The 22,310-nt window shown below is 40.2% G+C and overlaps 1 protein-coding gene across 5 annotated transcripts in view; it reads right to left on the bottom strand.

The window, feature by feature from the left end:
• The window catches only part of slc2a15a (solute carrier family 2 member 15a), a 46,656-nt gene extending 27,589 nt beyond the window's left edge, over positions 1–19,067 (bottom strand). For 2 of the 5 annotated variants that reach the window (XM_026310063.1, XM_026310062.1), the window contains exons 1-2: positions 5,960–5,996; positions 923–1,021 (exon numbers count right to left, since the gene is read on the bottom strand). Coding sequence is in view for 3 of the 5 variants with exons in the window: in XM_026310058.1 (XP_026165843.1) it covers positions 923–1,021; positions 18,882–18,926 (144 nt within the window). In the remaining 2 variants the exon portion in view is untranslated. Of the gene's footprint in view, positions 1–922; positions 1,022–5,959; positions 6,029–18,881 lie in introns of those variants that run through there. The other 3 variants (XM_026310058.1, XM_026310060.1, XM_026310061.1) reach the window with 3 other exon arrangements.
• Positions 19,068–22,310: the final 3,243 nt, after the last annotated feature.

The raw sequence follows: 22,310 nt of genomic DNA, 5'->3' as shown, positions 1-22,310 counted from the left end.
CTGAGTGTCTCGTCTCATCAGCATGTGTTTGCCTGGTCCCGGCTGTCCTGAACGAGCTGAGTGTCTTGTCTGAGTGTCGCCTGGTCCCAGGTATCCCTAGCTGAGTGCCTTATTAGATTGGTGTTAGATTAGATCAGTGCACTTGCCTGAAGTTTTGGCCCTGGAGTTTTTTGTTCTTCCTTGTCTCCAGAGATTTTTTGTTCTCTGAATAAATTATATTTACCTGTTTCTAATCCGCACTTGTGTCCTCTCTTTTTCTCCCACACAACAGAACAGCATACATCTGGACTGCTTTTTCAGCCGGACTGGCAGGAAACACTCTGACCAAACATTTTTTGGAGCAGGATCTGTGGCTAGGTGAATCTCTGCATATTTCAGTACATTTTGCTGTCACAGTAATAGTGTCAGGTTGCTCTTGCTCCCCTCCATGATCTTCTGTGGAGGCATATGACTCCTTCACTCTGTGAAGCAACTAAGACATGTGCCATATATATATATATATATATATATATATATATATATATATATATATATATATATATATATATGCATTATTTATTTAAGACTATGAATATGAATTGTGATTGTAAACAGTGAAATGATGTCACTGATGGCCCCAAAGCAAAACCTTTCTGTTGGACCCATACTATGGTAATTGGAATTAACACTGCTTATTTAAAAGGGCTCATTTACAAGGGAGGCAAACAAAATAAGCAAAAAATGCAGGGTCCACTTTACTTGGTATCCTATTTTTGTTACCCATCCTTAATAATGGTATTAATCAAGTTGTAAAAAACATTTGGCACATGGCAAGCAGGGAATATGTTGATTTGATGCCTTAGGACCCATGTGCATTTGGCTACTTGGCTTAGTTGACAATCTTCCCCATAGTTGTAGTGCATGTGTTTGCTGTGTATCTTACCACAGCAGGGGAGTTGACCACAGCCAGATTGTAGCCATAAAGCATGGAGCTCCCAAAGGAGGTGAGGAATGCCACTGCCAACAGAGACCAGGTCAACTGCTGTAGACAAAGGGAGAGAGGGGTGTTAAGGTGTGCAGAATGCTGAATGTATTTTTTACCATGAGGAGGAATATTGATTCTTTGTACTAACTACGATAAATAAGGACATGATAATGACTAGTACAGAACTTGTTTAAGAAAGTTACAGAAGCTTTTAGACATAATTCTGAAAAGTGGGTTTCAGAAGCAGTTTGACTGAAGCACACTGAAACTCTATAATGGAAAACCTCGATGCTACTTTGCACCATATATATTTGCATAAACCCTGTGTTAAAAGATATAATTTCAGCTGTTACTGAACAGAGGAAGTTGTAATTTGCAATGAATCTTCTCTAGAATGTGTCATGGTTGGCTGTCAATTCTAAGGATGCTGTAAGACATAGGGCAGTCAATCTTTAAATAGAAAGTGCAGTTTTCAGAATTTGTGGGAGTGACTGCATAAAGCTGAATGTGATTGCTTAAAAACTATGAAGGTATGGCCTACTGACAGCATGAAAGGGACAAGATTTGAAAATATTTTAAATGGAATCAATCAACACAATAAAAACCATGGCACTGAAAAATCCTGAATGCATCATCAAAAGAAAAATGTCAAGGCATGAATAGGGATGGGTATCATTAAGATTTCAATGATACTACTACTCTTATCGATACTGTTTAAACATTCAGTACAGACACAGCAGTCAGAGTGAAGTGCTGGCAGAGGTGTTTCATATTTTGTGCGAATAGCGAAAATATATTACACACAGACAGATATTTGACCACGTGGACTAAAAGTGCACATTTAATGTAAGTACTTCAATACCAATAACAGCCCTGTTAAGGTTGGAGCTTATCAATATTGTGGTCTTCCAAAATTTAACCCCGGGGCTTGCTTAATACCAGGTCTCGGTACCCATACCTAGGTATGAACTACTGGCAGCAGGTAAAACCAGGCTCTTCTTCTTCTGGTAAAATTCGGCAGAATGTACAGCGGGTACGGAAAGTATTCAGACCCCTTTAAATTTTTCACTCTTTGTGTCATTGCAGCCATTTGCCAAAATCAAAAAAGTTCATTTTATTTCTCATTAATGTACACTCAGCACCCCATCTTGAAAGAAAAAAACAGAAATGTAGAAATTTTTGCAAATTTATTAAAAAAGAAAAACTGAAATATCACATGGTCATAAGTATTCAGACCCTTTGCAGTGACACTCATATTTAACTCACATGCTGTCCATTTCTTCTGATCCTCCTTGAGATGGTTCTGCTCCTTCATTGGAGTCCAGCTGTGTTTAATTAAACTGATTGGACTTGATTAGGAAAGGCACACACCTGTCTATATAAGACCTTACAGCTCACAATGCATGTCAGAGCAAATGAGAATCATGAGGTCGAAGGAACGGCCCAAGGAGCTCAGAGACAGAACTGTGGCAAGGCACAGATCTGGACAAGGTTACAAAAGAATTTCTGCAGCACTCAAGGTTCCTAAGAGCACAGTGGCCTCCATAATCCTCAAATGGAAAAAGTTTGGGACGACCAGAACTCTTCCTAGACCTGGCCGTCCAGCCAAACTGAGCAATCGTGGGCGAAGAGCCTTGGTGAGAGAGGTAAAGAAGAACCCAAAGATCACTGTGGCTGAGCTCCAGAGATGCTGTTGGGAGATGCGAGAAAGTTCCACAAAGTCAACTATCACTGCAGCCCTCCACCAGTCGGGGCTTTATGGCAGAGTGGCCCTACGGAAGCAAGACAGTGCAAGACATATGAAAACCTGAATAGAGTTTGCCAAAAAACACATGGAGGACTCCCAGACTATGAGAAATAAGATTCTCTGGTCTGATGAGACCAAGATTGAACTTTTTGGCGTTAATTGTAAGCGGTGTGTGTGGAGAAAACCAGGCACTGCTCATCACCTGCCCAATACAATCCCTAAAGTGATACATGGTGGTGGGAGCATCATGTTGTGGGGGTGTTTTTCAGCTGCAGGGACAGGACGACTGGTTGCAATTGAAGGAAAGATGAATGTGGCCAAGTACAGAGATATCCTGGAAGAAAACCTCTTCCAGAGTGCTCAGGACCTCAGACTGGGCCGAAGGTTCACCTTTCAACAGGACAATGACCCTAAGCACACAGCTAAAATAACAAAGGAGTGGCTTCAGAGCAACTCTGTGACCGTTCTTGACTGGCCCAGCCAGAGCCCTGACCTAAACCCAATTGAGCATCTCTGGAGAGACCTGAAAATGGCTGTCCACCAACGTTCACATCCAACCTAACAGAACTGGAGAGGATCTGCAAGGAAGAATGGCAGAGGATCCCCAAATCCAGGTGTGAAAAACTTGTTGCATCATTCCCAAGAAGACTCATGGCTGTACTAGCTCAAAAGGGTGCTTTTACTCAATACTGAGCACAGGGTCTGAATACTTATGACCATGTGATATTTCAGTTTTTCTTTTTTAATACATTTGCAAAAATTTCTACATTTCTGTTTTTTTCTGTCAAGATGGGGTGCTGAGTGTGCATTAATGAGAAATAAAATGAACTTTTTTGATTTTGGCAAATGGGTGCAATGACACAAAGAGTGAAAAATTTAAAGGGGTCTGAATACTTTCCGTACCCACTGTATGTGGCGTAGTGCTGAGGCAAGGACAGACACTATTTCGTCCTGGAGGAGGAGCAGTAGGATTGAAGCTGTTTACGATGCCTGGGACAAGAGTGATGTTCTTACATGTGAAGCTGCCAGCTTCCTGTGTTCGTTTGCTTTTATCTGTGGAACATTCTGTGTGGAGTTTGCATGTTCTCTCATTCATTCATTAATTGACTCTAATTACTTTCATTATCATATCATACACTATCCACCTCCTTAGCGCAGCATGGTGCCTTAGTGGTTAGCACTGTTGCCTCACAGCAAGAAGGTTCGTGATTAGAAACCCAGCAAAGGCCTTTCTGTGTGGAGTTTGCATGTTCTCCCTGTGCTTGTGCGTGTTTACTCCGGGTACTCCGGTTTCCTCCCACAGTCCAAAAACATGTATGTCAGGTTGACTCTTCATTCTAAATTGCCCATATGAGTAAGTGTGAGTAGTTGTTGTCTATATGTGGTCCTTTGATGGACTGGTGACCTGTCCAGGGTGTACCCCTGCCTTTCACCCAAAGTGAGCTGGGACAAACTCCAGCAGATCCCTGTGACCCTAAATAGGATTAAGTGGGTATAGATAATAGATGGATGGATGGATTTAGCACTGCTCCCTCTTGCATGCAGTTTTGAGTGCTTCCCAGGGCTAAGCGTTTAAGGCAGGCATGTCCAAAGTCCGGCCCGGGGGCCAATTGCGACCCGTGTTCAAATTTCCATCGACCCGCAGCCTCTGGCTTCTTGGCTGTTTTATATATTTCACCAGAAGATGGCAGCAGACCCGTGGCCGTACGACCCTTTCCAGCCCATTTCTAAAATGGCGACTGTAACGAAGAAAAGGAAAGTTGACAGAGAGGGCCATCGTTTCCAGGACAAGTGGAAATTGGCATATTTTTTCACTGAAATATGAAACAACTGTGTCTGCCTAATTTGCCAAGAGACTGTGGCTGTTTTCAAGGAATTCAATATCAAGAGACACTACCAGACGAAACATGCTAACTACGGCAAGCTAACTGTGAACGAACATCATGAAGAATTAAAGCAACTGGAAGCTGTTTTAATGGCACACCAGCGTTTTTTTTACAAGAGCCCATGAGTCAAATGAAAATGCCACAAAGGCGGGCCAGACCTGGCCTATTTACTACAGTCAAGATCTCAGTATCCCCCATCACATTAGTGCAGGAAAGTTATTTGTTTATCTGAGGTGAATAAATTCTAAAATCTCAGTGAATTTATTTTTTTGTGATGATCAAAACCACAGTTTTTAATATGCACTTTTTCATCTTTATAATCTGTGTATCATTCATTTTGTTTTTGAAAAGTGAAAGCCTTTTGCAATAAAAAAATCATTAAATAGTTCATTTGCATTTAATATTAACGTTTCAAAGAATGTCAGGCTGAATGGTCGGCCCCCACACATTTTCACCTCACCAAATCTGGCCCTCTTTGCAAAAAGTTTGGACACCACTGGTTTAAGGAAACCTGGGACATGAGCAGGTTTTCAGTCATGCTGATGCATGGGTGTGTTCTCCTGGCCCAGATTCAGTGCATTAGCTGTTTAGTCATCACCTAGCTGTTTAGTCGTCACCTAGTGTTTTGCAGTTATATCAGGCCATGGATTGTACATTGTGCCCCTGGGTTCGTTCACCCCAGTGGGGCACAACTCATTTCCTGCTATCACTTTGACCTATAGTGATTGCAGGTAGAACATTATGTACATATTATAAGACTCTTCTAATTAGACTCCATGCTAAATTCATGTCATGACCTCATAAAACATCTGTTTTGTTTTCACTTCCTTTTTTATTTTGGTAATCCTATGGTGTGCTTTCATTTATGTAAACTATGTGAACTGGCTGTTCCCTTACAGACACTGTTGCCTGCATCATTAAAGTTTTTACCAAAACGCCAAGCTTGTCTGTGGCTGTGCATTTTAAGTCTGCCTGTCACCAGTGTCATTACAATGTTATTTTTATAATAACTAAATAAATAAACATATAAACCACAATAATAATAATAATCATTAATAGAATGTGCCGTAGTACAAATTCAACATGCTGGTATGAATAAACTCATGCAATGCATATACAGTAGAGCATTATATTTTTAATCCTAAAATTAATTTTACAAAATTAGCATATCTTTGTATAATGATATTCTTATATCTAGTCAGCCCTATATATAATGGCTTGGTGTTATAGGGTGGCCCCTGTAGCAGGAGCCTTTTTATGGATTTTAACCTTAAAAAGAAAACATCCTACTATCTACATATGTCCTAATCTATTTTATAGCGTCAAGGACTGACTGACCCCTTTTCTACTACAGCAACTTACCGTTCTGTAACCTTCAGCTTCCATAACCAAGGTGGTCAGTTCTGGTTTGCTTTTCCACTGTAATTTTGACTCTTCTATCTGTTAGTAAGTGTTTAAACAAGGGTAGGGCTAAGCTTAAGCAATCAACAGCCCTGTGAGTACCTGGAGCATGATTTAATACCACCCCCTAAGCAGTGCTGAAATTTACTTCCTGGAGCAGTGGACAGTGTAAACCAAAGCAAGCCCAAGAAAAGTACAATTTCAGTTAGGGTTCATTAAGTTCTTGTAGTGCAGCAGAGATCTGTTTTATTACAGCTTCTTGATAAACATCCAGTGATACTTACACCGCACAGCTAATTAGCTCAGTCTTCTTAACTCTGTTTGATAGAAGCTACTTTTATATGTGACTAAATTGTTTTCCAAATTACATTATGGTGACAAAGATAATCTCTGCATGGATTGGGTTCAGTGGCAATGGTTTTTGAGTGAAGCAACAAATTTATGTACCGCACCAATGTTACGGAGAGAGTGAATATTTGACAAACAAGTTCAGCACTGTGACACCAGAGTTCAGAGTTCATATCCAGCAGATTAGGCAGTAAAATGTGTTAGGGAAATATAGTGTCTTTGTGTTACTTAATTAACTCAATAAACACAAATTACTGAAAACTAAGTGCTGCCAGTGTCTACATAGAGCCACATGAAAGTTTCATATTACTATTATTATCTTTAAGGGTGTTTCTTTTTGTTCCTGCTGTATGCTGTTGTATATTTCGCACCTTACAATTGCACTTATATTTCTATAATATATTTTATTTCTATAACTGCTTTTCAGTTCATTACAATTAAATTTTATTTGTATTGGGCTAAATCACAATAAAAAAATCATCTCAAGGCAATTTACATAGGAATCCAACAAATAAGGGTATGTATAATGATATTCTTATATCTAGTCAGCCCTATATATAATGGCTTGGTGTTATAGAGTGGTCCCTGTAGCAGGAGCCTTTTTATGGATTTTAACCTTAAAAAGAAAACATCCTACTATCTACATATGTCCTAATCTATTTTATAGCATCAAGACATGGACAAGAAATTAAAACGTAGTTACACACTTTGTAATATTTGCACGTTTGCAGTTTTTTGTTTGCTGTTTATAAATAAATGCATCTCATGCTTGTTCGTGTTAATAACCATGATGATAGTAGACTAGTACCAGAGAGAACAGAGGGGAGGGATTTTGACGCAGACACCAGTGGACCAGTGGACAGAAAAAAATTCCTTTAACAGAAGAAACCTCCAGCAAAACCGGACTCAGTTTCAGCGGCCATCCGCCTCGACCAGTTGGGGTGAGTGGATAGATTACAGAGAATAGAACAAAAATAAAAAAGAAATAAATACTGTGCAGGTTGGTGTGGCCAGTGACTGCACAAGGTAAAGAGAAAGAAAGAGAGGATGGAGAGAGCACAAACTACAGGAGGGATAAGGCACATAGTGACATTCAGTGGTGGCATATACAGTATTGTTCAAAATAATAGCAGTACAATGTGACCAACCAGAATAATCCAGGTTTTTAGTATATTTTTTATTGCTACATGGCAAACAAGTTACCAGTAGGTGCAGTAGATTCTCAGAAAACAAACAAGACCCAGCATTCATGATATGTATGCTCTTAATGCTGTGCAATTGGGCAATTAGTTGAAAGGGGTGTGTTCAAAAAAATAGCAGTGTCTGCCGTTGACTGTACAAACTCAAAACTATTTTGTACAAACGTTTTTGTTTCTAGGATTTAGCAATCCTGTGAATCACTAAACTAATATTTAGTTGTATGACCACAGTTTTTTATAACTGCTTCACATCTGTGTGGCATGGAGTCAACCAACTTGTGGCACCTTTCAGCTGTTATTCCACTCCATGATTCTTTAACAACATTCCACAATTCATTTACATTTCTTGGTTTTGCTTCAGAAACAGCATTTTTTTTATATCACCCCACAAGTTCTCGATTGGATTAAGGTCTGGGGATTGGGCTGGCCGCTCCATAACATTAATTTTGTTGGTTTGGAACCAAGACTTTGCCCATTTACTAGTGTGTTTGGGGTCATTGTCTTGTTGAAACAACCATTTCAAGGGCATGTCCTCTTCAGCATAAGGCAACATGACCTCTTCAAGTATTTTGACATATGCAAACTGATCCATGATCCCTGGTATGCGATAAATAGGCCCAACACCATAGTAGGAAAAACATGCCCATATCATGATGCTGAATGTCACTATCACCATGCTTCACTGTCTTCACTGTGTACTGTGGCTTGAATTCAGAGTTTGGGGGTCGTCTCACAAACTGTCTATGGCCCTTGGACCCAAAAAGAAGAATTTTACTCTCATCAGTCCACAAAATGTTCCTCCATTTCTCTTTAGGCCAGTTGATGTGTTCTTTGACAAATTGTAACCTCTTCTGCACATGCCTTTTTTTTTTTTAACAGAGGGACTTTGCGGGGGATTCTTGAAAATAGATTAGCTTCACACAGATGTCTTCTAACTGTCACAGTACTTACATGTAACTCCAGACTGTCTTTGATCATCCTGGAGCTGATCATTGGCCGAGCCTTTGCCATTCTGGTTATTCTTCGATCCATTTTGATGGTTGTCTTCCGTTTTCTTCCACGTCTCTCTGGTTTTGCCCTCCATTTTAAGGCACTGGAGATCATTTTAGCTGAACAGCCTATAATTTTTTGCACCTCTTTATAGGTTTTCCCCTCTCGAATCAACTTTTTAATCAAAGTATGCTGTTCTTCTGAACAATGTCTTGAACGACCCATTTTCCACAGGCTTTCAAATGTATGTTCAACAAGTGCTGGCTTCATCCTTAAATAGGGGCCACCTGATTCACACCTGTTTTTTCACAAAATTGATGACTTCACTGATTGAATGCCACACTGCTATTTTTTTGAACACATCCCTTTCAACTAATTGCCCAAGTTGCACAGCCTTAAGAGCGTGCATATCATGAATGCTGGGTCTGGTTTGTTTTCCGAGAATCTACTGCACCTACTGGTAACTTGTTTGCCATGTAGCAATAAAAAAAATATACTAAAAACCTGGATTATTCTGGTTAGTCACATTGTACTGCTATTATTTTGAACAATACTGTACATGTGACAGGGGAGGAGAGAGGAGCTTGATGGGAATTCTCCTGGCAGTCTAGGACTATAGCAGCATAACTAAGGGATGGTTCAGGGTCACCTGAAGGAAAGAGGAGAACTTGATAGCTAAAGGCTCTGACTCCCATTCTACTTCTGGAAACTCTGGGGACCACTGGTAGACCTGCACTCTGAGTGTTCTATTGAGTTGATATGGTAGTATGAGGTCTTGATTATTAAACACCTTTGTGAGGAAGAGTATTTTAAATTCTATTCTGGAGCCAAAATACGTTCTCTTTTACTATATCCTGTCAGAACTCAGGCTGCAGCATTCTGCATTAACTGGAGTTTTTATGGAGTAATTGGGGCGTTGTGATCAAAACAAACTACAGTAATCTAGCCTTGAGGGACAAATGCATGCATGGACTAGCTAACTGGTTTGTTTCAACATGTTTCATAGATAGATACAGCTAAGTGTCATCTGCATAGTGATAATTAATACTGCTTCCTAATAATATTGCCTAAGAGAATGTATATGGTCCTAGCACAGAATCTTGTGTGCTAGGACTCCATAACTAACTTTTGTGTGTAAAAGATTTATAATGAACATGAACAAATTAAAATCTGTTTGATAACATTTAATGTTCCCATCTCTGTGGTCATGTGATCATGTGGTCAGTGCTGTCAAAATGCAGCACTGGTGACTTTTACCAGTGCTGTTTCTGTACTATGATGTGCTCTAAATCCTGATTGAAAATCTTCAAATAGTTCATTCCTGTGTAAGTGGTCTGATAGCTGCTTAGCAACAGCTTTTTCTAGGATTTTAGAAATAAATGCCAGGTTGGATATTGGTCTATAATTAGCCAAGACTCCTGGATCAAGACTAGGCTTTTTGAGTAAATGTTTGATTACTGCAGTCTTAAAGGCCTGTGGTACGTAGCCTGATACTAGAGATAAATTTACCAAGTCTAATAAAGATGAGCCAGTAATGACAGGGTGTCCCTAAGCAGTCTAGTCGGGATGGGGTCTAAGAGCCATGATGATTTCGATGAAGCAACTACTGATGTAAATTCAGAGAGATCTATGGGAAAGAAGCAGTTTAAACATAACTGAGGTCCTACAGATGATTCAAGAGCTACTGTAGTAGAAGATTCATTTATTGCAGGTATAGGAAGCATCTGCTGAATTTTATCTCTAATAGTTGTGATTTTATTTGTAAAGAAACTTATAAATTCATCACTGCTGAGAGCTAAGGGAACACTGGGCTCAACAGAGCTGTGACTTTTTGTCAGCCTGGCTACAGTGCTGAAAAGAAACCTGGGATTGTTCTTATTTTCCTCTATTAGTGATGAATAGTATGGAGTTCTGGCTTTACAGAGAGCTTTTTTAAATATATTATTAGACTTTTTCCAGGCTAGATAAAGTTTGTGGAATGCCACTTGCTTTTCAGCCTACCTGAATGCTAAAATCTCCCACTATAATCACTTTATCTGAACTGAACACTAAATTAGACAGGAAGTCTAGAAATGCAGTTAAAAATTCCAAGTAAGGGGAAAGTGGATGGTACACAATAACAAGCAAAACTGGTTTTTGAAATTTTTGGTGTGGGAGAGCAGCGAAGAGATGAGAAAAACAGAAAAATGGGAAACAAAGCAAGAAAAGTGAACCCAGATGAGACTTCAACCTCTGAAGGTATTTAAATGGTTATAACTAATGAATCTGACCCTGATTCTCATGTTTTGTGACCCTAATTAGCTGCTTTATGCTGATCAGTGGAAACTGTCAGGTGGTTTCATTCATTTCAATGGGAAAATTTTCTGACAAAACCTGAAATATCTAGAAAACCATAAAGCATATCGAGGAATAAAGTATAAGCAACACTCTCTTCATTGAGCTGAACACATCGGTGCTTGAATAACGTTTCTATGTTGAATGATGTAGGAGGAGATAGGTCCCAAAAAACGGCAGAATAATAATAACTAGAATGTGCATTTCCTGAGGAAAATGCGTATGATTGTTATTGCCGCTTGCAATACATATCGATGACTTCAGAAGTTGAAGCATGTTTAAGAACATCAGGAACTACAATTTTCCACATATCCACTTGATGGCACTGTAGGGAAACAGAAAACCTACAAGCAGAATTCAAATTATGCAATAATAGATGAATATAACAAAAGGAGTCACAAGCCATGAGTAATACTATTTTTGGATATGGACAAAGACTGTCTAAACAAACCAGTAAAAGAAAAAACGTCACCTTCATTGACTTTGAAGCTGTGGACTGGGTCAGTCTGCTATCAAAAGCTGGGAAGCACAGTAAAAGCCAAGGATACTCAAAGTGATACATTGGGAGTTAAACTTCTAGACTTGCTAGTTCTAATGTACAAACACCACAAAGGAACAGAAATCCCACAGCTTACAAAGTTGTTGGCTGAGTAATATTCAGTGAATCACAACATCTGTTGATATTTAAGACAGTGTTTCTGTTTATATGTCTACCATTCATTGTGAACATAAGTAAAGACAGCAAATCATCCGCCTCCATTCAACCCTATCCTCTGTATCCTCCTCACCCACACCAACTATCCTCATGTCCTCCTTCACTACATCCAAGAACCTCCTCTTTGGTCTTCCTCTAGGCCTCCTTCCTGGCAGCTCTAACCTCAGCATCCTTTTACCAATGTATTCACTGTCCCTCCTCTGAACATGTCCAAACCATCTCAATCTGGCTTCCCTGGCTTTTTCTCCAAAACATCTAACATGAGCTGTCCCTCTGATGTCCTCATTCCTGATCCTATCCATCCTCGTCACTCCCAGAGAGAACCTCAACACCTTCAGCTCTGCTACCTCCAGCTCTGCCTCCTGTCTTTTTCTCAGTGCCACTGTCTCTAATCCATACAACATTGCTGGTCTCACCACTGTCTTGTCCACCTTTACTTTCATTCTTGCTGACACTCTGTTGTTACACATCACACCTGACACTTTCCTCCACCTGTTCCAACCTGCTCGCACACGTCTCGTCACTTCTTTACCACACTCTCCGTTGTTCTGGACTGCTGACCCTAGGTACTTAAAATCCTCCACCTTCTTCACCTCTACTCCCTGTAACCTCACCGTTCTACTTGAGTCCCTCTCATTTACACACATGTACTCTGTTTTACTGCGGCTAACCTTCTTTCCTCTCCTTTCCAGAGCAAACCTCCACTTCGATAGATTTTCCTCCACCTGCTCCCTGCTCTCACTACCAATGACAATGTCATCTGCAAACATCATGGTGCATGGAGATTCCTGTCTAACCTCATCTGTCGGCCTGTCCATCACCACAGCAAACAAGAAGGGGCTCAAAGCCGATCCTTGGTGCAGTTCCACCTCCACCTTGAACTCCTCTGTCACACCTGCAGCACACCTCACCACTGTCTTACAGCTCTCATACATACTTCTCTGCTACTCCAGACTTCCTCATACAAAACCACAGCTCCTCTCTCAGCACCCTGTCATACGCTTTTTCCAAATCTACAAAGACACAATGAGGCTCCTTCTGCCCTTCTCTGTACTTCTCCATCAGCATTCTCAAAACAAATATTGCATCTGTGGTTCTCTTTCTTGGCATGAAACCATACTGCTGCTCACAAATGCTCACTTCTGACCTCAGCCTAGCCTCCACTACTCTTTTCCATAACTTCATTGTGTGACTCATCAGCTTTATTCCTCTGTAGTTTCCACAACTCTGCACGTCTCCCTTGTTCTTAAAGATGGGCACCAGTACACTTCTCCTCCATTCCTCAGGCATCCTCTCACTCTCCAAGATCTTGTTAAGTAGCCCAGTCAAAAACTCTACTGCCACCTCTCCTAAACACTTTCATACCTCCACAGGTATGCCGTCAGGACCAACTGCCTTTCCACTCTTTGAAACGCCTTCCTCACTTCATCCTTACTGATCTTTGCTACTTCCTGCTCCACAACAGTCACCTCTTCTACTCTGTGCTCTCTAACATTTTCCTCATTCATAAAATTTTCAAAGTATTCCTTCCACCTTTCCATCACACTTGTGGCACCTGTCAACACATTTCCATCCCTGTCCTTAATCACCCTAACCTGCTGCACATCTTTCCCATCTCTGTCTCTCTGCCTCTGCCTGGCTACACTCTCCCCAACCACTACTTTGCAGTCACTGATCTCTTTCAGGTTGAAACATCTACACAAGATGATGTGCTCCTGCCTCCACTCTTATATGTCAAAACACTCATCAAAATGCATGTGATTGCTGAAAGCACACTGTTATTGCCACTTGCAATACATATGGATCATTTCAGAAGCTGGAGAATGTGCCACATTGTCAGGCACCAATTATATCAGAATTATAAAGAATTGCAATCTTCTACATGCCCACATGATGGCGCTGTAACAGTTGTAAAACATGATTAAAAATTCTAATATTTCATACCCTGACATCAACCAGTTTTAAACTCGCGTCCACTGCATCCCAGACGACAGCCTTACCAAGTGAGCTACAACAGGCAGGTTATAAAGTGAGTCATTCATACCGTATAAGAATAAAGCATAAGTAAAGACGCTACATCAGGGGTGTCAAACGTACGGCCCGCGGGCCAGATCAGGCCCGCAAACGGGTTTAATCCGGCCCGCGAGATGATTTGAAGTTTAAATTAGCTGCAATTTTTCAATGAAAGAAACTGCTGTTCTAAATGTGTCCACTGGGTGTCGCAATAGCAATTATGTTAAGCAGCCAAACTGTTTATACCGGGGCTGAGCAAGTAGGCCTATACCTGTCAGCTGGCCCGGAGCTAGCTGCCTTGTCGTTCTGCCTATTAAATCTTCTACTTCGAACATTACGTGCTTCAGTAGTTTTTACCTCCGTTTGTATGGTGTGGTGAGTTAGCTCAGGATTAAGATGTGGAAATGACGAATGAGATATTCGATACCTAGAAGAGTATTTTGTTCAATCCCAGATAGGCTGTGACTTAAAGTTGTATGCCTTCGTAGATAGAGTAGATAGATATGAGACGAAGTTTAAGTTCCAATCACTGAGGCATTGTGTTCTTGAAATTGCACCAATTTTTTCCTCAGAATTTTCAACTAATTTGAAGTGTTTTGTAAAGAGCATTATTTGTGATGTGTTCAGAATGTGCTTGTACTATTTTGGACTAAAGTAAAACAAAGGAAACAAATCTGAAGTTGTCGTTATTTTTAAGTTGTTATTCCATGATTTTACCGGTCCGGCCCACTTGGGAATAGATTTTCCTCCATATGGCCCCTGACCTAAAATGAGTTTGACACCCCTGCGCTACATGCTGACGCGACCCCAACTCGCAATTTCCTCATACAAATACTTACTCTACGGGAGAATTTCTTTGGCTGGCTATCTTCCTAACATCTTGTACAAGACCATGCGTAGTTTGGAGTTAAAATCACGGCGTGAGAGCAGTTTAGTGTGACAGCATTAGAGTCGAGCTGAAGGCAGCTAATTTCTATTGGAGTCAATGAGGCAGAAACGCGACTCGCCTGTAAATTAAGGCTCCGATGGCAAAAACTACAACTCTTGTGGATTATCTTACTTGACGAGGCGAGGCAAGAGGCATGTGGCAACTGAGTTGAGGTTTGTGCTTGTAGAATTAAAACTAAAGCTATGAGAGCAGTTGAGAGATTTTTTCTGCTCAGAAAAAAACAGGCTCTCCTCTGCTCTGGCTCCTTATGTAACCCGCTGTTAAACTCGGCAAAATGCGGTGACATACCTCACTTCAGACCAAAATTTATAACTATACAAGACAATAAAAATATAACAATACAGAGCACAACCCTGACAGATTAAAGATATAGAAGCATTTTAAAATTTAAACGGAGTCTCTAGCTGCATGTATGCCAGAGATATATGCTCATGGAAATTTACCTGTTTCAGTAAAGTCAAATAATTTCTCCCATTCATTTGAATGGGAATTTTAAAAAAAAAATCATATAAAGTCACAGAAATGAGATACAAACACATAACGTAATGGGCATATGCACAACATGCTTAACATTTTACAGTTGGAACCATGTTTCTACTGTAAGCGTGTAGGACGAGAAGTGCGTCAAAGAAGGAAATAGAATAATAAAGATGTAAGAGAACAAGAGTGTGATTGCACTGTTAAAGTAATCGATAACTATGAACTGTAGTGAGGGGGCTTTCGGGACTTTTATTTTTTCAGGGCTTTTATTTTGAGAAAATGCTATAAAACAGGCTTTTATTTTGAAAGGACAAAGTTCTACGGGAGACTCATGGGACCTTATACTAGAATCTGGATTTTATTTGGAATATTCCTTATAATTTACGGAAATGTAATATCTTCCTATAAATAACTGTAGACTTTTACTGTGAAAGTCTGACCATGTCTGAGAGCAGACACCCTGTCTGACATTAAAAATTGCCTCACTTGGTGCCTAAAGCTGTATGCCAATAGCCAACGTCCATTTTAAGGTCATGTTGCTGTTTCAGGGCTTTTGAAATAAAGGCATGTTACAGGACAATAATATGACCTGAAATTAAAATCTTTGTTTATTCTGAATATTTATCATAGGTTAGAAAGGTGCATTAACATCCTACAAATAATAACTGTAGAATTTTATTGTGAAGGTCTGACCATGTCCTCCTGAAGAAGACACCATGCCTGATATTTAAAATAGCCTTAGTTGGTGCCTGAAGCTGTATGCCAATTACAAAAGTCAATTTTAAGCTCATATTAGTATTTGTTGCTTTAAAAAGGCTTTTATTTTGAAAGGATAAAGTGCTGCAGGAGACTCGTGATCTTAGATTACATTCCACTCCCATAGACACCAATCTAACTTTATTTTGAAAATTCATTATACTTCACAAAGGTATAATAACTTCTTACAAATACCTGTAGATTTTTATTGTGAAAGGCCAGACATGGCCTCCTGGGAGAAGACACCGTAGCTGATGTTGAAAACATCCTAAGTCAGTGTCTAAAGCTGTATGCCAATAGCCAAAGTCCATTTTAAGCTCATTTTATTATTACTTGGTTTTTATTTTGAAAGAGTCAGGAATAAAGGCTTTTCTTTTGAAAGTCTTGCCACGTTCTGCTTGGAGAAGACAACATGGGCCACACTGAGAATGGTCCCCATGTATAACAGCCGTGGACATTAGGCAGCCAGTCAGTCTAATTACCAACCACAGGCAGCTGTGGTCCCTGCTACTGCTGTGTGAGCTGTTGCTATGGTGACCTGAGCCCAGAGTGGGAGGGGGAGTGACAGTGACACAGCACTACTATAATCTGGAGTTTATTTTGAATATTCCTTATAATTTACAAATATGTAATATTTTCCTATATGACTGTAGACTTTTATTATGAAAATCTGACCCTGTCAGGGAGCGGACACCATAGATGACATTAAAAATGGCTTCACTTGGTGCCTGAAGGTGTATAAATAAATAAATAATTGCAAAGACTAAAGACACAGGTAAAACATTACATATAAAAACACACCCAAAAATTGCGCGAAGACTGGGCAGGTAAGGCACATGTAATAAAATATGTAGCAAATGCACTTAGATAAAGGATATGATTGCACATAGGAAGGAAAAGGTGGTTGCACACACTGGAAGGTTTGCCACCCAGTTGTACCCTATAGTATTTTCACTGTGTCTAAGGACTCATATATCTGTGACACTACCAAAACCTTTTGCCACTGCTTTGACCCCTAATGCAAATATTTCTAGGTCCACTACTGACTTCAGAATAAAAACAGATAAAGTAGATATGAGAGAGAGCTAAGAGCTGCTTATCATTGTTATTGTAGTGTTAGGTCTTTGTGGTTGCTTTATCATTCAATGTGCAGGGAACTTGTCATTAAGGTAGTTAGGGTAGTTCAAATCTAACAAACAAATCAATTTCACATCATATGGTGAACCACTTTCTTTTCTCTTTATATCCCACCTGAGTTTTTCACATTCCTGATTGAATTCCACCTCATGCTCATATTCTTGATGATGACATAAACATACCTGTGTTATTTTGTTGACATTAATTATTTTCTCTGCTTGCTTTATAGCTTAGGGATGTAAGTGTTCCACGAAAACAGCAAATTTTTTTGTTGAACACCTGATGACTTCTTAAGATCGATCCATGTTAATAGAATGTCTATCTAAGTTTGATGTTTATGTACAATTTGTATAAACTTGAGGGATTAATTAATAATCATATAGGGAGAGTTGAATGGAAAATCTACTTTATGAACTTTGTGCAGTCTTTCTCCCATGAAAATGCCTTTAGTTCTTGTTTTGCATTTTTGTCCAGAACACCACAGCTCGGAACAAAGACTGGCTCTGGCTCCAGTTAAATCCATCCTGATAATACTGTATAAAACCTGTTATGCCCTTTGTTTCTCTTTCCAGCAAAACTGCTTTAGCACTTTGTTGTGATGGTGACCTCTTTGCAAAGACAATAAGAAATTTAGATTCTCCATATATTGAAGTTTCTCAAAATTTCTATAACACATGCTATTCTGTGTTGCAATGTGTAACAAGTTTACTGGTATGTTCATTACATTTGTGACTTTCTAAATATACAACATTTCCTTACAGGTGAGACTGATTTATGATATTTATGCTATTCAAACTAATTTTCCTGCCATGTACACTTTTTTTAGCATGTGTTACTTTGTTTAAAGGTTTCAGGTATGCAGCAGTTTGAAAGCACATTAACCCAAAAATTCATCTTAATCCAAAAATTGTTAGGGACTTGAGAAAGCATTTTGTTTTCTCATAAGTATTGGTTTTTACAGTAGCAGTTACATTTTACAGTTCAGTTTGTGCTAATAATTGTTAGTTTGTCCACTCAGTTATTATGGCACTGCAAACTGTTCATAATTAAATAAATAATTAGGACATTAGGAAATCAAATCTTTCAATATAATTAATATGTTCACAATATATATCATGTTTTTTAAAACTTCCTTATTATTATTATTAACTAACTATTAGTTCAACTAGCTTGTTTTTCACAGTAACATCTGTTGTTCCGAACTCTTCTTAAATTCTTTTTAAATTCCTGCAGTTTTGATTTCAGAATGTTGTTTTTTCAATGTTTGCTTTTTATTTCAAATGATGTTTGGTCTGTCAATCAAGGCCAGGACGGTGCGACCAACTGAGCACCACGTCCATGTTGATTCTGCTCAGAAGCAGCTGTCTTTTGATGTCGCTGTCTGCTTCTTGATACTCCAGCTGCACTTTAAGGAGTTCAGGCATAAACATCTGAGATATACAGTAGCTCACATGTTTACTGTATCACCCAGCACTATTCGGAGGACCTTTGTGGAAGAAGGCTTAAGGTAAGCAATGACACAACTGGTCCTGCCCTCCTGGGCTTGATTGACAGACAGTCATTATGCTGAAAATGGCACTACTTAAATTTATAAAAGGGGTTTTGGAATAAATACTTTTATTGTTAAAATATGCATGATGAAATAATGTTTCATAATAATAAGCATACTGTTAAAACAATGAAAAAAATCATAATGAGCTGAATGTATTTTTTGTTTAAAATAGTGATGGATTTTAAAGCTTGGTAACCTACTTTAAATGTCTCATAAGATCTTTCTGAGTGCAAGCACTGACCTATGTTGTCCCAAGTCAAACAGGGTTGCCCAAGTAAGGAGTTACAAGTTTCAAAGTTGGTAGGTATTAGCTACTGAGACTCTATGTCTAAAACAATAAGGAATCAGTCACTCAGTTGACAGCCATGGCTCTGAATATGACCTGGCTCATGCAGTCAGTCTCGACTTACCGAAGTGATTTTCCCTGACGATGGAATTAAAATCTCCTCAGCCATTTAAGAAATGTGACTTCTGGGCTCAAACAGCAAACAGCAAAAGAGTTCCTCTCTATGCTGCAGAGGATGTCATGGCTGTTCAACAGTGTCATCACATGTCTGAGAGCAGCGTGACGAGCTCAGAGAAAAGCCTGCTGGAAGCTATTAGCTCTAAGTGAATTTACAAAGAGAGGCAGAGGAGAGGGGAGAAAGAAGAGGGGAGTAGATGGAATGGGAAGAAAGGAGAGAGAGAGGGAACAAGCAGAAAAAAAAGGAGTAAGAGGAGACACTCTGGCTTTTAACCTACTTCAACATTACAAGTCTTTCATACACAGATTACCAGTTTAGTCTAACCAAAACTAGAAAACCACAGGTTTTATGTAATATTGCTATTTTTACTGAAATAAAAGTTCAAAATACTTTCTCCACCACTGCACAGGCAGAATTTTAATCATCAGAGGCAGTTTAGCTTTCAGATTCCTACAATCAAACATCCCTTGGAATCACATAGTAATCATGTGTTGATATTTTGGTTGCAGTTGAATGAAGCAGTGCAGTGTTTTCTGTGACTGATCACTGGTTAATAATCACCTGCCTTGCATTAGACATTTTTTAATCAAGTGACTTTACCTCCGCTGCTGCTGCATGAAAGGCTGGTTTTGTTCAGAAAATCCTGCCCTTTGGCACTAACATTCGCCTACAATTTACTACAATTCAACATGCTATACTCAATTTTTACTACAGACGAATACATTCTATTAGCTGGCCTAAGACCTGAATGTCACAAGTTCATATAAGCACAGTCAGTCAAATTAAATTAGATTCTTATTTCTCATGTGAAATGTGGATTCATCACACTGAATATACTGTAATGGCCCTGTCTGTTTTGCTGCTGTGTATTCCTGGTTGGATCTGTGCTTTTCTCCTCCCTTTCAGGAAGCAGCAGAGTGGTCGTCAGCCAGAAGAGTTTCACATGGTTTGTAGGGGATGGAGAGTCTTAAAAGCATTTGTTAATGTTGTTGTTCTCACTATCTGTGGGGAAAATTGCAACATTCTGGCTGTCTTGGCATGGAGGCTCCTATATCTTTTCCCTGATGGGAGCAGGGAGAACAGGCTGAGAAGGATGGTTACAGTCTCTGATGATGCTGACGGCCCTGCGCAGGCAGTGTTCATTGAAAATCTCCTCCAGGGAGGGGAGAGAGGCACTGATGATCTTGCTTGCAGTTTTTACAATCCTGTTGAGCTGGTGCTTCTCCACTGCCCTGCAGTTCCTGAACCAGGGGCTAAAACAGTACATCATTACTGATTCCTCAGCACCTCTGTAGAAAGTAATAAGGTGTTGGGCGGGGAGGCCTGAGATTTTCAGCTGACAGAGGATGTGGAGCCGCTTGTGGGCCTTTTTAACAATGCCTGTGGTATTGGTGCTGAAGGTGAGATCATCCTCCAAGTAGACTCGCAGGAACTTGGTTGAACTGACCCTCTCCATATTGGTGACATCATTGATCAGTGGTGGTGACTCATACTGTCCTTCTGGAAGTCATTCACCATCTCTTTTGTCCATGTTGACATGGAGATTGTGTGCACCATACCATAGTACCAGCTTTTCCACCTCCGTACTGTAGGCACTCTCATCATTTTCATTGTTCAGCCCCACCACAAAGTTATCAGCAAACTTGATAATGCGGTTGGTGTTAAATGTAGCGGTACAGTCGTGGATGTTCCACTTTTACTCTCTGCTCCCTCTGCATCAGGAAATTAAGGGTCCAGCTGCAGGTATCAGAGGCCACCCCCAGCAGGCTCAGCTTTTCCACTAGCTGTCTTGAAATACTGGTGTTGAAAGCTAAGGAAAAGTCAATGAAGAAGATGCATAGGTGTTTTTTAGGTGTGATAGGGTGAGGTGTAATACAGTGGAAATGGCATCCTCAGTCGAGTGATTGTTTCTGTATGCAAACTATAGGGGGTCTAAGTCTGCAGGGAGATATGCCTTAGGGTGTATTCACACCTGCAAGTTGTTTGCTTTGTTCCGAACCAGGGGGCTAAAAATATACAGTGTTGCATTTTTCTTTTGGCTTGTTTGCGTTCACAGGGTAACAGTCCCAAGTGGTCCAAAGTTGTAAACAAATGTCATGCGCGAACCAACTGTTTTTGGTTGCCAACCAGGTGCATTGTTTCAGTGTGAACCTCAGGTACGAGTCTGTTGTCCCGGCTGTTGTGTTAATTACGTTCACACTACAAACGAACCACTGCAGGGCTCGAATGGAAGGCGAGCCGAGACCACCCCTTCTTGGTGATCTCGGCCTGCTTGTTTTATTCCGCATCTGAGCGTGACTGCTGTGTTCACACATGCCCAAACAAACCGATCTTTGGGGTTACTTTTGGTACAACTCCCTTAAGGGCGTATTCATACCTGAGCAGTTGTTCCGAAACAGGGAGCATTTAACCCCAAAGATCGGTTCGTTCCACGTTTGCCTCATTTCCTTTCACACTGCTTACATTAGCCGCTTACCGTCTTCCTCTCAGGCAGCTCGCTACGTTGTATGTCCAGCTCACTCACCCAGTGTTGCGAACTCGTCAGTAAGGAAAGTAGCTATTGGCTGTCCTAAAAGTCGCTAGAAGTCGCAAAATGACGTCATCACGTCATTTGCATAATGTCCATGGCACATGCTGTAATTGTGATGGACGCTTTTGCCAACTTCAGAAATGGAAAGTAAGAGACAATTGTGATTCTTTATAAGAAATAAGGGACAGAATAAGGGACACTCAAAATATTTGTACTGTGCCATATAATGTAGCATGACGGCCTGCAGTTAATAAGTTCTCAGAACTAAATACATTTGCCTTTCTGTAAATGACTGAGGCTGTTTGAGTCAAATGCAGTGATTTATTTTAGACAAAGAACATTTTACCTTTTTTATTTTATTTTTTTATTATGCCATGCATCAGTACAGATCACACACATACATGATCGCACGCGCGATTCATTTGCAGTCGGGACTCGGAGGCGTGAACACTTCCTGCTGTGACTGCAGCTGGGAGGGAGGGACTGCTGCGAGAGGACTGGGCCGCCTGTGAAGGCTTTGGGACGGGGGAGGGGCCCGCGGCTGCAGCTGATTTGCCGTCTTACTGCGGCAAATTGAGAAGTGTAAGAATGGTGCAGTACAGACACATCAGAGTCTCCAAAAGTCTCAAGTAACACTAGAAAAAGTCGCCAGATTTGTCGCTAGTCGCTTTTTAAAAAAATGTGTCGCTAGAGGGGTCTGAATACTCGCTAAATATAGCGACCTTGTCGCTAAGTTGGCAACACTGCACTCACCACACTCAGCCAGTGTTTTTCACAAGGAAAGTCTCTGTTTTGTATGTCCAACAGAAACAGGTGATCATATACATATCTAGATGAAGTTCCAG

Source organism: Mastacembelus armatus, chromosome 15 (assembly GCF_900324485.2).
Source record: "Mastacembelus armatus chromosome 15, fMasArm1.2, whole genome shotgun sequence".
NCBI classification, from domain to species: Eukaryota; Metazoa; Chordata; class Actinopteri; order Synbranchiformes; family Mastacembelidae; genus Mastacembelus; species Mastacembelus armatus.
This window is presented reverse-complemented; position numbering and strand designations above follow the sequence as displayed.